At 37.8% G+C, this 15,689-nt stretch overlaps 2 protein-coding genes across 7 annotated transcripts in view; one reads left to right on the forward strand and one right to left on the reverse strand.

Annotated features, from left to right (window-relative positions):
- The first annotated feature begins 923 nt into the window (after nt 1–923).
- Nucleotides 924–7,160, forward strand: LOC132151739 (6-phosphofructo-2-kinase/fructose-2,6-bisphosphatase 4-like). Its single transcript, XM_059560077.1, has 14 exons — nt 924–1,147; nt 3,442–3,558; nt 3,639–3,735; nt 3,848–3,914; nt 4,452–4,526; nt 4,609–4,665; nt 4,828–4,949; nt 5,069–5,276; nt 5,362–5,508; nt 5,586–5,690; nt 5,760–5,889; nt 5,970–6,032; nt 6,648–6,712; nt 6,828–7,160. Exons 1-14 carry the CDS (start codon nt 1,027–1,029, stop codon nt 6,885–6,887), a joined length of 1,434 nt encoding a protein of 477 aa, XP_059416060.1. The 5' UTR covers nt 924–1,026; the 3' UTR covers nt 6,888–7,160.
- Nucleotides 7,161–8,030: 870 nt separating this feature from the next.
- Nucleotides 8,031–15,689, reverse strand: part of LOC132151738 (inositol 1,4,5-trisphosphate receptor type 1-like) — a 36,782-nt gene continuing 29,123 nt past the window's right edge. For all 6 annotated transcript variants that reach the window (XM_059560075.1, XM_059560072.1, XM_059560074.1 and 3 more), the window contains 12 exons: nt 13,421–13,516; nt 13,135–13,327; nt 12,909–13,031; nt 12,634–12,809; nt 12,317–12,481; nt 11,137–11,326; nt 10,944–11,033; nt 10,352–10,464; nt 10,106–10,271; nt 9,644–9,804; nt 8,722–8,883; nt 8,031–8,537 (listed from right to left, as the gene is read on the reverse strand). In XM_059560075.1, coding sequence (XP_059416058.1) covers nt 8,460–8,537; nt 8,722–8,883; nt 9,644–9,804; nt 10,106–10,271; nt 10,352–10,464; nt 10,944–11,033; nt 11,137–11,326; nt 12,317–12,481; nt 12,634–12,809; nt 12,909–13,031; nt 13,135–13,327; nt 13,421–13,516 — 1,713 coding nt within the window. In that variant the 3' untranslated portion in view covers nt 8,031–8,459. The remainder of the gene's footprint in view (nt 8,538–8,721; nt 8,884–9,643; nt 9,805–10,105; nt 10,272–10,351; nt 10,465–10,943; nt 11,034–11,136; nt 11,327–12,316; nt 12,482–12,633; nt 12,810–12,908; nt 13,032–13,134; nt 13,328–13,420; nt 13,517–15,689) is intronic.

Consider the following 15,689-nt stretch of genomic DNA (forward strand, 5'->3'; position numbering starts at 1 on the left):
AAATGTGTTGTTGTTGTTGAAAGCACAACATTTCTGCTTCCATTGGTGAACCTGTACTTTCTTATTTATATATTTATAGGGCAAGGTCTTATTAATATTATGTGGGTGTTTGGTGGCGAAACAGAACAGGACGTTCTCAAACCTAAAGATGATTACCTTGCTGTGCTCCTCTAAGCGCACGTCTCCTCGTGCAGTCTCTCTGATATTCTATTGGTTGACGCTTTACTGTCGAGGGGCTTTGATTGGGTAAAGACACTTCAACATTTACAACCCATGTGCACTTCACGTGAACAGCAGCAGCAATGTTTTTCTCAAACGTCTGCGAGCAATACGAGCGAGCAATAATCTTGTTTGCCCCTTTCCTCACCTTTTTTTTTGTTGTTGTTTTTTTTTTTTTAGGTTGGCCACATCATTGAGTAGTTTTACGGTAGATTAGATAAAATGTTGTATTTCTAGTGTAAACTGTGTAATTTTCAGCGCATTCCCTCTCCAAATACTATAATTACCAATCACACTTGTACGAGTTTAACGATGTCGGAGAATTATTATGCTTTTGCATACCGCTTGTTATTCAGTGAAAACAAAAAATAAATCAAAAAACGGTGAATATAAAGCCCAGTTGAGCTTGCATTGTTGTGCAATTAATATCATTAGCCATTAACCATTTAGAGTCATTTTAAAGAAAACATTATTATTTCAAAACATTATTCATTGTAATCAGTATTCCGCTTAATAACTGTTTTAATCTCACTAGTGGCTAATTTTTATTTGCTAATGTAATGTGGATTTTAAAAACCAATGTGTTCATACGATATTTAGGCATTGTCTAATTATGAAACTGTCAACTTTGTTTTAAAATAAATCGATTATTTTATATAAGCGCGCGCGATTTTTACTGGTCTTACGGTACAGTCGGTCATTGATATCGCTCAGCCGATATGACACACAGTCCACCGTGACCAGCTCAGTTCTCTCAGAGAACAAGCGTTCATCTCTGAAGAACCTGGTAATGATCATACAGCCAGGATGAGTTCCACCGAAGATATTATAATGGCGATTCCCAGAGAGCTCACACAAAACCCACTGCGAAAAATATGGATGCCATGCAAGAACGGGCTACCGGAAAAACAAATTTCTCAAAAGAAAGGTAACGTTAACATTTGCTTTCTGCAAATTTCAGCGTTTCACGACAACACATGATCAGAGACAATGCGGTCATATGTATCAGTTTATGTGGTTTGTTTTAGATGCAGCTGTCCCAAGCTTTCATATTATTAAATTGCACAATACCTGCCGGGTAACAATCGCATCTTTTAGGGTTTACCTCTAGTGTAAGTACAAACTTGGCAGAATTCGAGCGTGTTGCGTCTTATGAGTTTGTTAAAGTCATCATCTGGAGTTGAGTAATACAGTGGTGTCTGTTGCGGAAGTAATGGTGTATGTTCGGTTATTTAGGAAGATTTTGACCACATGTGCTTGTTTATTTTCTCATTGATTGATTTATCATGTATTTTCTATTAATATTTATATAAATTACATGATCAACATTATGGGCATGCATCTAGCACATCAAGTACGAAAATGTAAGTAAACCCGGACTAAGTTAGGCGCAGACAGGAATGATGCAACCAGAATGCACCAGCCCCTGGTTAGGTTTTGTACAGTATGCTACCTTGAATCTCTGATCTAAGCTCTGTGGTATTCAGCAACATATTTTTTTCTCCCAGTGTCTTCTCAGGCTTTGTTTAGGAAAAAGCTTGCAAGAGTAATGTTAAAAACTTGAGTGTTTATGAATAACGTGTCCAATGTGTCACATTAAGCCCAAAGTGCTGTATCATTATTAAACTCCTCCCCCTCCGTATGCGTATTTACTTCATTTATTAATATCAACTCTGCATCATGAGCATATCAGCTGAATATTTTGTGCTGTGAGATACCCGCACAGCTCGAGCATGTTGTTTTCGTCACCGGTACAGTAGCTAGCCGCGTGCATTGTGTTGCGTCGCTGTCGTTCTATTGGCTGAGCCCTGACCGGAGGCGTTTTCTGATTGGTCAATGGCGCATCAACACTCGCGGCCCATGTGTGCAGCGTGTGAACAGCTGAAGACCCTCGCCCTGTCTAAAACTCATGTTGATCAGTTCATTGTTCCTGTCTTGAGAGAATGTGACGTAGTTTTTTACATTTATTTCATATTTTGATAAACACATTTTAACAATTCATTACAGTCTGGTAGTTTTCTTGACTATGTATTTTTAATTTCCTAGTCCACACTAAAAATCTGGGAAGTAAATTGTATGTTATTTTTCAGTATATCTCACAGTGGAAATTGTGCAGGCGTCCACCCCCCCCTGCTGTCTTGTTTAGATTGAAAGATGTTTTAATGTGTTTTCCCCACTCAGATTCCCTCAAGCATATATATAAAAAAAACTACTATGCCATTCTATCCTATCATATTTTGATGAAATGTTCTCCTTTTGTGGTTGAAAAATGATGTGGTGTGGGAGCGATTTCAGGATTGTGATCTGTCTTTTGAGATATCCTTTAAATTCCATTCAAACGGGTGAAAGGTAAGTGTGCAAAAGCTGAGGGTTTATAGCCTTTTAAAGAGCAGGTTTGCTGAGCGAGGCCGATTCTCAAAGACTCCCTACACTTGCAAGGATGCACATGCTTAATTATATGCTGATTATTGTGTAATTGGCAGATTTGTTTTGAACTCCATGACACTTACATTGAAAGAGCTGTACTTGCAGCAAAAACAGATGCTGAACACACTCTCAGTAGGATCCGTATTTGATTAGTCAGCAGATAATTGACTGCATCAGGTACACCGTGCACATGATCTCTCAGTATTGAGGAACCTGATTCATGAGGCAGACATTGAGAAGAGCTTGATAACCACGATGAGTCATGAATTACATTTGTTGAAATGCAGACAATAAAAAGATCTTATAATCTGAATAATATCCATCAGGGGGACTGACACAAATGTATGGAAGATAGCATTTAGATAAGTTTTTTATCTCGTATATTAATCAATAATTTTGTCTCAAACAAACATGGATAAAACAGAATGCAGAAATGATTTGGTTTATGCCAGTATCTGGTTGAATATAGTTTTTTGCTCTATTTGGTTAAGGTCAAAAGTATAAAGCTGATGAAATCCGTGTTTCCAAAGACCATTTCATAATATTTCACCATAACCAGAATAACCAGAATACATTTACTCTCATCAAATAAGAAAAAGTTAAGATTCCTTCAGAGGCCTGAATATTCCATATATTCCCCCGACCAACAATAGTCTCTGTCTTATGGTTTACTCTGTCAGATTTTTCATACTGACTGAAAATGAAACGGAGTTGTTCACTGGTTTCTGCTGTACACAGAACAGCTGATACTTACAGAAACATTTGTATTCTCTGTCTCTTTCTGTCTCATGGTAGTTTGTATGACCAACTGTCCCACTCTCATTGTGACTGTGGGCCTACCAGCGAGAGGAAAAACCTACATTTCTAAAAAACTCACACGCTACCTCAACTGGATTGGTGTACCAACAAAAGGTACATTAAAATACACGCATACCCCTAAACATTTATACATTCAGTATACACTGGATAAATCTGTTTTTTTTTTTTTGCAGAGTTCAATGTGGGACAGTATCGGAGAGAATGTGTGAAAATCTACAAGAGCTTTGAATTCTTTCGCTCTGATAATGAGGAAGGGCTGAAGATAAGAAAGTAAGAGTCAGCGTGTATTTCATTTCTGCATGTATTGTTGTTTTCATGTATTTTTGCTGTTACTGTGTGTTTTGTGTTGTCATGACTTTATTTTTTTATTTTCTGTTTTCAGGCAGTGTGCTTTGGCAGCGCTCAATGATGTCAGACAGTATCTCAGTATTGAAGGTGGCCATGTTGCTGTGAGTAGTTTTGCATTTCCATCTGATTTATAATTTATATATTACCATTCATAAAATCAAGAACAAGGTGCACCTAAAACATTATATTGATGAAAAGTGACAGTAAAGACAATTATAATTTTACAAAAAAAATGATTTCAAATAAATGCTGCTCTTTCTTTTTCTTCTTTATTTGTTGCTTTTATGTTCTACTCAAAAAAAAAAGGCATAAAAAAATATCAAGCAGCACAACTGTTTTCAACATTAATCTGAATAAGATATGTTTCTTGAGCAACAAATCAGCATGTTAGAATTATTTCTGAAGGATCATGTGACACTGAAGTCTGGAGTAATTACATTCAGCTCTGCCATCACAGGAATAAATTAGTTTTAAATATATTAAAACAGAATACAGTTATTTAAAATTGTAGTAATATTTCACAATATCACAAATTTTACTTTATTTTTGTTAGAATAAATAAAGCCTTGGTGAGCATAAGAGACTTTTTTTTTTTTTTTTAAACGTTGAAACTTATGAGTATGTTGTTTGTTTTTCAGGTGTTTGACGCCACGAACACAACCAGAGAACGGAGGGCCACCATCATGAGATTTGCAGAACAAAATGGCTATAAGGTTTGAGTAGTTGAGTGTTTCTTCACTTTTTTTTAATTTCCATTTGATTTCACCATCCTCAAGTCTTGATGTTTTTAATTAGGTGTTTTTCGTGGAATCTGTGTGTGAAGACCCCAGAGTTATTGCAGAGAACATTGTGGTAAGAAAGTGATTCAAATATTGACAAGTGATTTCCAATGTTTTAATCATTTGTTCTAGTCAATGACGTCTTGACCTCAAGCATTATTTTTCAGTACATTAATATTTATTTATTAAATTATCCCAGTATTAATCTCTCCCCTTCTTGTGTGTGGGAGAGCAGCAGGTGAAGCTGGGTAGCCCAGACTACACTGACTGCAACACAGAAGAAGCCATCCAGGACTTCATGAAGAGGATCAAATGCTATGAGAACAGTTACCAGCCACTGGATGAAGACCTAGACAGGTCAGAAATCTGATTTCATTTGTTTCCATTTTTATTCCATCTAAGAATAATTCTAGCATCAAATGATTTATGCATTTTGTGTGTGTAGTTGCTTTAATGCTGTATATGTTGTTTTGCAGAGAATTGTCATACATTAAAATAATGGATGTGGGTCAGCGGTATTTGGTGAACCGTGTACTGGACCACATTCAGAGCAGAATCGTTTATTATCTGATGAACATCCACATTACACCACGCTCCATCTACCTCTGTCGCCATGGAGAGAGCGACCTTAACGTCAGAGGTCGCATCGGAGGGGATTCAGGACTGTCATCCCGTGGAAAAGAGGTGCGTTATTGTATAGGTCTCCCCTTGGAAAGATTGTTCATTGGTCGTTTGGATTTAACCATCTCTTTCTTTTCTCATGTCTCAGTTTGCTCAGTGTCTAGGGAGGTTTATACAGGAACAGAATATAAAGGATCTCAAGGTGTGGACGAGTCAGATGAAGCGGACCATTCAGACCGCTGAAGCGTTGGGTGTACCATATGAACAATGGAAAACCCTCAATGAGATTGATGCTGTAAGCATTATATGACAGTGTTGTCTTTGTAATTCCATTTAATAGTGCTAAGTGAGTGACTTTCGATGTGTGTGCAGGGTGTTTGTGAGGAGATGATGTATGAGGAGATCCAGGAACATTATCCTCTGGAGTTTGCCCTCAGAGACCAGGACAAATATCACTACCGATACCCTAAAGGAGAGGTGTGTTGAAACTAACTAGAAAGTAACCTCATTAAATCTGAGAAATTCTAACATTCTTGCTCTTTACAGTCTTATGACGATCTTGTCCAGCGATTGGAGCCCGTCATTATGGAGCTTGAACGCCAGGAGAATGTTTTGGTTATTTGTCACCAGGCTGTTATGCGTTGTCTGCTTGCTTACTTTCTGGACAAGAGTGCAGGTGTGTAGATAGGGACATGCTGTGGTTTATAAAATATTAACATGTTATTTATATCTTTAACCTTTTCTTTTGCCTTGCAGAAGAGCTGCCGTACCTGAAATGCCCCCTACACACAGTCCTGAAACTTTCTCCTGTGGCATATGGTGAGAAACTCATCTCTCTCACACGCTGAGCATGTGCACGGCGTGCACTTGGTGCTTCAGCAAAAAAATTCAACTTAACATTGATCATGTGTACAGAGCCCTGCACGTTATATGCAAGGGGGCAAACAAGGTATTTTGGCAACCAATTAATTATCAAAGAATTAAAAAATTCCGGAAATTTTACTCATGCATTATGTAGTCAATAATTCTGACTTAGTATGATAGCTTTTTGTAAAGAACAGTCTGAAATCAAGTCATTATTCACTGATTTTCTGTCTTTTATTGTACTGTTCCTGTAAGACTACCTTGATTCTAAATGAGAAGTAACAAGTCATTCTGCACTGTCCTGTTCTGTGTGAAACAACAGCACTGACAGTAAAAACCACTGAGCAATTAAAAACGAAGAACAGAACAAGCAGTGCCGAACTTAATGTAGTAGTTTAATGTAGCCAGAAATGAATCTAAGAGGTTTTTACTCCGTTACAGCAGTGATTTATGAAACCAGTTCAAAGACGCACTTTTCCAACCAGTGTTTTATTTGTTGAAGAGCTTATTTAATTACCTGGAAACTCTTGAAATGTACTTGAATGTAACCTAGATTCTGTCCTGCACTAGGCTGTAAAGTGGAGTCAGTCTATCTTAATGTGGAGGCAGTGAACACTCACAGAGACAAACCTGAGGTGAGAAAACCATGCAGTCCTTTTACATATATAAACATTCATTCTAATGGTTAAATTTTTATATATATATATATATATATATATATATAATAAATTCATCCTTTTACTATGACAGAATGTGGAGATTTCCCGTCTGCCAGAAGAGGCTCTTCTCACTGTTCCACCCCACTACTGACCTATGACCTCACATCCTGTACATCAGCAACACTCCATCAGGCTGTTCCATCCTTTTTATGTGACTCCTCTGCGTGTTTGAAAACACTGGGCAGAAAGTCAGTTCTGAGTCCTGAAGATGAGCAACTTTAGGCCTCATATATGTATTTTCTCTCTTCTCAATTGCCACATAGGTGACTGGAATCCAGTTATTGATTAAGAACCCTAGTGTTGGGGGTGCGAGTGTGGGTGTTTGTGCACGTATTTACATGTGTAGGTCTGTGCTTGAATTCAAGTTTCCTTTCTATAATTTTCTACTGAAAATATTTGCTGCAATGATTAACATTTTGTATTTGAGACTAAATAATAAGAGCGGTTTATTTAACTTAAATTTATTTGATTTGCTTCCTGGGTTCACATTTCCTTAAGCAATATGTTATGTCTCAACCATTCACACACTAGAGTTTAAATTAAGTGCTTTGGCTGTCATCTAACACTAAATGCGATTTGTAAAAAAACAGAATACATGACTTGGTTTAAAAAAAATAAATACAGATTAATCTGCAGACATGAACTTTACTTTGTATAGTGTTGAAACCACCTGGATGTTGGGAGGTCCTATCAGAATTTTGACAGGTGTTAAAAAAACAACTGTCAATTCGGAAGCTTAAAATGTAGCAGGAAAATTTCTAATATATTATCTGTTATGTTTCCAGAAAAAAGCCAAATGTTTACGTTTCTAAAGCCTTGTTACAACGGTAGTTTTTTTTTTTTTTTTTTACTTTGTGGTCTATACGGTCTGTTTATGGAGAGTGAACCGTTTTCATCTCAATTATTCTCATGTTTATTACCAGGGCTGTCTTTTTTTATTTTTTGAACTGAGAACCGAATATGAAGAGTTCTGTGAATTTGTGATTTAATCTGTCCTGTGGGTCTCTGTGATTGGTAGGACTGACTATGGTTTTGTTTGTGAAGCTCATGGTTCTCAAATTTGACGCACAATATCACAAATTCTGGAAGTATTGTCATTAAAACATTCTTTCATCAACCAAGTTCTCCTGAATTATTGAAGAACGACCGATCTTTTAAAGGCAATTCAGTCTCATTGTTTGTTCTAGAAACTTAAATGTAGTGTTTTTTAGAAATTCTAAAATAACGAAATATCTGAACATCTAAATTTCTTTATTTTTTAAAAATATATATAAAAACTTAACGCATTATATTAGTATTCTCAAACGTAATCCATTTTGATAGAAAGGTGTGAAGAAATCCATACGTACGTAACTCTTAAGAACCACTCTGTGAAGGCAACCCATAATACTACAGTCATACACAGTGCAAAGATAGTTTCTGATCACATCGGTGCTTAGAAAAATTAATATAGCATACAACATACAGACCTCATACAGCAATGAGGCTCAAAATGTCATGATTGGAGTCCTTTAGTTAGTGTACATGTCGAAGTATCACCAGACATGACCTCATGGTCATATTACAAGTCCATAGTAAGATAATATAATAGCATGTGGTTTTAAGGCTGTGACGGTATGACTGCATATATGCTGGAATGATGCTCCATAATGTTAGTCAGGCCTCAGGCTGGGTTGATGTTGAGGTGGGCGGGGTTTCCCAGCAGACCAATCCGCTGCTTGTGTTTCCTCTGTTCAGTCATCTGAAGATTGACAACAGGGATGAGCTCAGTCAATCGCATTTAACTTATACACATCTCATACCACAAATTGACAGCTTATGACACCTCTGCAATTTAGGTGTAGTGCAAGCATTCCAGTTGTTATTAAGAATAATTTGATAGAGTAAGTAGACACACGCCTTTATAAAACTAGTCAAATACAAACCTGTTCTTTGAGCTCTGTGAGCTGATTGGTCAGGTTGGAGACCAGTCTCATTGTGGAATCAAGTTTCTCTTGCAAACTACGCAGTTCATTTTGTTCACCCTCACCATCGCTGCTGACCAGTGACATGGCCCTCATACGTGGAAACCAGTCCAAATTGTGTTCCTGAATGGGGTTAAAGAGGTCACGCTACCGATAAACAATATGAAAAGGATAAATCATGATGTTATGATTTTATCAAAGCCTGCCTTGTGTGGAAAAGGTGCAATAAAAAAATGCTATGGGTGAATATATAGATTTCAAGTCGACAAATGACCAGGATGTTCTTTTTTATGATTAGAGAGATTAGGTTAATATAATTTGTTTGTTTTATTATTTATCTATGGAATAAAGGTTATGAAGTGCATTTTCTAGGACCATTAAGATTTTTTGCTTTGTGACATCATGAAAATTGTTTTTACAAACAAAAATAAAATCTTGATTTTCCTTCCCCTATTCTAAGAGCTGTAATGTGAAAAAAAGATTATCCTCTTTGTAATGCTGTTAAATTACAACAAAATTAAAGTACAAACAAATCCCAAGTACTACCATAATATATAAATTCTACTGCTAATAATAATACATATTTTTTCAGGTTGTAGTAGGTTAATGAGAATTGAGGGGGATGGTATTTGTTTCATTGTCATGAATATTTCTAAATGGTTCTTTATGCACTATGCAAAAAGAATATTCTTTATGCACTAAGAATATATGCATAGAATGTTCTTTATGCTTTACACACAATATAGATTTACTATATATATATATATATCTATGAGGTTCAGCTTGACAAGTAACAGACTGCACATGAAAATATTTAAATGTCTTCTCATAAAACCTTGCTGTTAATGTCAAAGTAGACAATCATCACCATGTATGTTCTCACCTTGATCATCTGAGCGACGTAGCTCTCAGGGCCTGTGTATTCAGTGGAATCCTTGACCCGCACCAGCACAATGAAGTACAGGTAATGCCACAGGTTGTGCTCTTCCTTGATGTGCTCCTCAAATGTCACTGTTTTATTATCAAACTTATCTCTCTCCAAACCTGGGGGAAGGCATGTGAAGGCATATATATCCAGTAGCGGTATTAACATTAAGTGACATGGCAGTATGCTCATTGGCACATCCGGTGACACTTCTGGTTTTGACACTGACACAATCCATTGACACATGTCACAAGTGTCAGTGGCACATGCCACTCTCCACTGACATTTGTGTCACCGAATGTGCCACTGAGCATAGTGGCATGTGCTAATGGCTTCCGTAAGTCAGATTCCATGTCACTTAATGTTAATACTGTCTCTCCATATATGTTTATTTGAGTATAACTGTGCATCTCATCTCACCGCAGATGAAACATGTGGTCTTGAGGATCTCCTCTTTCCTCTGCTTCTCACTTCTCAGATCAGCAAACGTATCAATGATAACACCAAAGATCAAATTCAACACAATGATGATCACCAGGAAGAAGAACAGAAGGTCATACACAACCCGTGCAGCGAACAGATGCTCCTGCAAGCACACATTCAGGTTTTGCTTAAGGTTGTTATATAAAAAATGAAATATTATTGTAAATATATGCATGTCCATACCTCTTTGGACGGCTTGCGCAGAACATCTCCAACTCCGCCACCGCTCCTGAGACCGTGACTCAGTACAGTGATCATACACATCCACAGAGAATCACACGCTCGCTCTACATCATCTATAAACACACAAAACCATGTAGAAGTTCTGCTTCCAGTCACTTCCAGTGTACAACTGAACGTCAGACTACAAAATATTTTCTAAAAAGTAATTTAATACTTATATATTTGGATAACATGACTGAAGTAATTGGACTTTGGGCTGGATTAGGGTTTAAGAGTCATATTAGTATTACTAAATTAATTAATAATACTTAATAGTAATTGATAATAATTTGTGTTATTTTAGTACATTAGTCAATTAATATAATAATAAATTGCTTTTTAAAAAGCAGATTAAATCATGCCCCCTGACCTGTATGCTATTACAAACACATTATTTGTATTTATTTTAACTAAAAACATATATTCAATGTTTTACTTGCCATAGACATATGACAATTATGCTCACAATAATTTAATTTGGGGAAAATAAGTGATTATTTGGATTAAATAATCAGCACATCATGCAATAGTTTGGATGAATTTTACTGCTCACCCTCCTCAACATCTGCAAGCGGACAGGACCCATTTTTTCCATTGCAGACTCCCTCAGACAGGAAACTAGAAGCCAGGTTTACTCCCTCCTCTGACACACACATTTTCAAATTCAACAAAAATATTTTTCAAACCCAGCAGTATGAACATTACTTTGTGATTTGCTTTGATATGTCTGTGTGAATGTACGTTACCGAGAGTGCTGTTGGGGATGCGATTCACTTCCAGGATGAAGTCATCCTTAAAAAACATATATCCAACAATGGAGAAGAGGTAGACCAAGATCAGACCCAGAACAGCTGTCAGGACAATAGAGCGGCCATTTCGAGTCACACTCTTGATAACGTTCAAAAGAGTCTCTTCCCTGTTCACCAGGTCAAACAACTACAAACACACAAATGTACAATTAGCTGTGTAATAGAGGTGTGAATATTTGCACTGACAATTATTTGATTCTATCTTTAATGATTAAATACATCATGAAGTTAGGACAATATTTGTTTTAAAAATATCCTTTTTGGATGCAAAATTTTTATGTTACTGGCCATTCATAACTTCTACTAGCTAAACTGTAAATAAATCAATAAATAAACCAGATTAACCATATCACATTCAACTATACAGTTAATATATTTATTATAACATCTGAATATCTGCAGGATTTTAAAATCAAATTTAAGTATTTTTACAACCTTTATAAAGCTTGCATAAATAAAATTAATACCATACATACAGTTATGGGTTTTCTCACAAGCAAACAGGCTTTAAACTATTTTTGAGAAAAGGGGTTACTCAGAAGTATCAATTATTACATTAATTTAAACAATTATTTTATTAATTTAATTACATATACATATATCTTAATGTCTTAATTGTATATAATTTTTAAATGCTCTAGCATTAGCTTCTTGTATATCCACTGGTTCACATTTACAACTGAGTGTTTGTTGTGTAAAAATCTGGGTCGATTTTCTCAGTGGTCTGCACAAAAAAAGCAGAAAGGCTTATTGAAAATGCACATCAATTCTCTGCCAGCAGGAGGCGCTCTTGGAGCAGCAGAATATAGCCATTTCCATGGTAACAGCAATTATGCTGTATTTAATATATCATGATGACTCATGAGTTCAGTATTTGTGCTGATTTGACTTACATTAACGTCCCCAAGAATTTGAATTATGAAGAAAAGTAACCCGCCAAATTCGCTAGTGATTTGACAACATTAACCGCCACAGCTGATTTTTACCTGCATTTGGCATTTTGAGTTCATTTCAAATCCTGTATATATATATATATATATATATATATATATATAAACACACACACACAATTTTCTGTTAGGCATAAGTTTGTAAAAATGTGCTAGTGTAAGGTTACCAATAGACTGTAAAAGAAAACGTGTCCAAAAAGGCCCAGAGTGCAGATGAGAAGGTACAGCAGATGAAACAGGAACTCTCTATCCATCACCCTCACCCAGTAACCACGGGTAAATGTCCCACGGTTACCCACAAAGCTCAGCATGAACACTATCTTATTACAAACCTGCGCAGACACCAAACAAGATCAGATCGTCAGTAGAGACTGACACCATGTAAGACTATTAGTAAACAAACTGTGTGTACAGTGTATGACTGCATGTGAACTTGTATGCATTCAAAATCTAACCTCCCATGTGTGTTTGAGTGTGACCTTACATTAAAAGCTCCCAGGAGCGTGAGCATATGCTGCAGCCCCACTGAGAACCCAAGCTGCAGAACACTGCAGATGACCAGCACTCGCACTGCATTCGGTCTCGGTGACATCAACACAAATCCCAACGAGCCCAACAAACACACCCACAGCAACAGAGAAAGAGAAGGGTCCAGTGAACCTGAAACACACACACCACACGTGAATGTTCACACATAGGCCAGGGATATTGTGGAAGGAAAGGCAGACTTGTGAAGACAGTACAGAGGGGGGAACTCACTTTCACTCATTCCGTCCAGAGGGTAAAAGAACGCCACCAACAGATTAATGAGAACAGCCAGGTTAAAAGACACATTACTCCAGAACGACATGTTCCGGCTACACCAGTACAACACTGGCTGTGCTGAAAACAGAATAAGAGAGATACATTCCAGAAATTATGATAAAGTAAGTTTCACAATTTAATTTAAAATGAATCATTTTCAAACACCAGAGAATGAATCTACCTCTTAGTTTTTTCTGCCACCTCATTTCGTTGAAGAGGTCGTCTGCGTGCAGGAAGAAGTCATTTATTTTACTGCCCTGTTCATCTCTATCTGTACCATAGTACACACGCAGCTTGGACTCATTTGTGAGAAAAGAGCAGATATTTGGTACGGGAAACACAATCTGTTCCATAGTGCGATCCTGGCGGACTATCTGTGTATACACACACACACACACATACAAGAGCATAAGATGGGATTTTAAAAACAATACAAAAGATATGTTAAAAGTGTTTGTGTGTGTTACCTCAATCTGTGCGGTGTGTTCCGTGTAATACTCTAGGGCCTGGTCCTCTCCACCTGGTTTCAGTAGTATTTGCAACTCCTTATTGTGACGTGACAGCTGAAATAGCAGGTTAAATCAGATCACACTACAGATTTAATGAATTGCTTAGATAAAGAGATATACATTTGGTGTTGTGGTTGGCCACAGTCTAATTAAACTATTCTGATACAGGGCCCAAAACTTGCCAACTGCGAAAAGTTAAAATTGCCAATTAAATAAAATTTTATTATATATGCTTATCAGTCAGCCAGCAACACAGAATGGTAATCTAACATTCTCTGATGGAAGTGGTGCATAATTCAAACTATACATCTGTTGTGGGTTGCTTCATTTGCCACAGTGTGAAATTTATCATTTATCGCGAAATACAGTTTTAAGTCAAGTCAAGTCTGCTTTATATGGCGTTATTTCCCTGTCAAATGTCGAGAGCGCATAATTGTAGCGCGAAAGTACATTAATATAATGCGCGAGCGCAAATCTCTCTGCTCGCGTGCGGAATATAATGTGCGGTGCGCAAATCTCTCTGCTCGCGCGCTCTCAGATACATGTTGCTCTTGTAAGAATCTTCTCTGGGCTCGCTCAGAGTATGCCTGCACTTTAAACATGTTCAGTGCAATCGCGAAAATCTCTCCTCTTCGCTTAAAGTAAGTGTGTATGTGTTTAGACTGCATCCTGTGCCTTCGCGCATGGCCAAGTACTCTTCGATTTCTTTCTCTTTGCTCTTGGCATAAACGCTGTCAAAATGGCAACAACCAATCAGGAATAGGCTTCAACGACTGAACAATGAAAACGCGACATCGTACATGGAATCTTATTGGTTGATATTGAACCGCACATCATGGAACATTACATTTACATTTATTCATTTAGCAGACGCTTTTATCCAAAGCGACTTACAAATGAGGACAGTGGAAGCAATCAAAAACAACAAAAAGAGCAATGATATATAAGTGCTATAACAAGTCTCACTTAGGTTAACACAGTACACGTAGCAAGGGCTTTTAAATAATATAATAAATAAAAAGAAAACAGAATAGAAAAAAAAGAATAGAGCAAGCTAGTGTTAGAGGTCTTTACACACACACACACATACTGTGACGAGTCAGCTGCCTCCTCCCTGATTGTCACCGGCACCCTGTCCTAAATCGCCGCCCTTCACCAGGCTCCCGACTGGAGTGGGTGTGTGAGAGGAGGGGCGCTGGACGAGTCAAGGTGGCGGCGTGTGAGGGGCACACCTGAAGGAAATGTAGCGTCATCACCGCCGCTGTTTAAAAGCCCAACGTGCCTCTCCTCGGGAGACCAGTCTCTTCCCCGTGCATGCACACTGGTGTCATCGTGGGCCCAGTAAGGGTGCGTTGAGGGACTCCCGCGCCACCAGAGACGTGAGCTGCCGGACCCGCGATCCGGATGGGAACCGCACCCGTTTACACGGCCGTCGGGCCAGGATGCCGGGCCGTCCATCCCCTGCCAGCGCCGCGGCCAACGAGAGTGATGCAGCGAGCAGAGAGATTCGCGCTCCGCACATTATATTAATGTACCTTCGCGCTACAATTATGCGCTCTCGACATTTGACAGGGAAATAACGCCATAGCTTTATTGTCAATTTCCACATTTACAGTAAATACATACAGAGAATCGAAATTGCGTTACTCTCAGACCCGGGTGCACACAGATAACATTAACATTAAAGCCTAAAAAATCTAGATCAAATATAAAATGTAGATACAACTATACAATAAGGGAATGTAAAAAAAGACATAATAAAATTAAAAATAAAGTTAAATAAAGCAGCGCAAGGCAAATGGCAGATAGAGTGCAAATCAATGAAGTGAACAACAGTGCAGATAAAAGATTTTTAGTGCAAAAAAAAAAAAAACTTATTAAGTCTGATTAAAGTGACAAAGGGCTCAAGAGCAGTTATTTTATTTAACTGACTGAGGAGGTAGTGGAATGACGTCAGTTCCATTCTGAATGAGGTAGTGAGCAGACCAATGATGCACAAAGTGACTGGTGCGTGTCATGGTATATTAGTGGGGGGGGGGATGTGGGATCTGGGGGGTGGGTTTCATAGTTCAGTGGTGCCTGGGGCAGAAGAGGGGAGGGGGGCAAATTCAGGAGGGAGTTCAGCTTCCTTACAGCCTAAAGGATGAAGCTGTCCTTCAGTCTGCAGTGATGGTTTTTGTGACCATTACATCATCAATACACTTGTTGATGTAGGCAGTGACAGTCT

Source organism: Carassius carassius, chromosome 10, assembly GCF_963082965.1.
Source record: "Carassius carassius chromosome 10, fCarCar2.1, whole genome shotgun sequence".
NCBI lineage: Eukaryota > Metazoa > Chordata > Actinopteri > Cypriniformes > Cyprinidae > Carassius > Carassius carassius.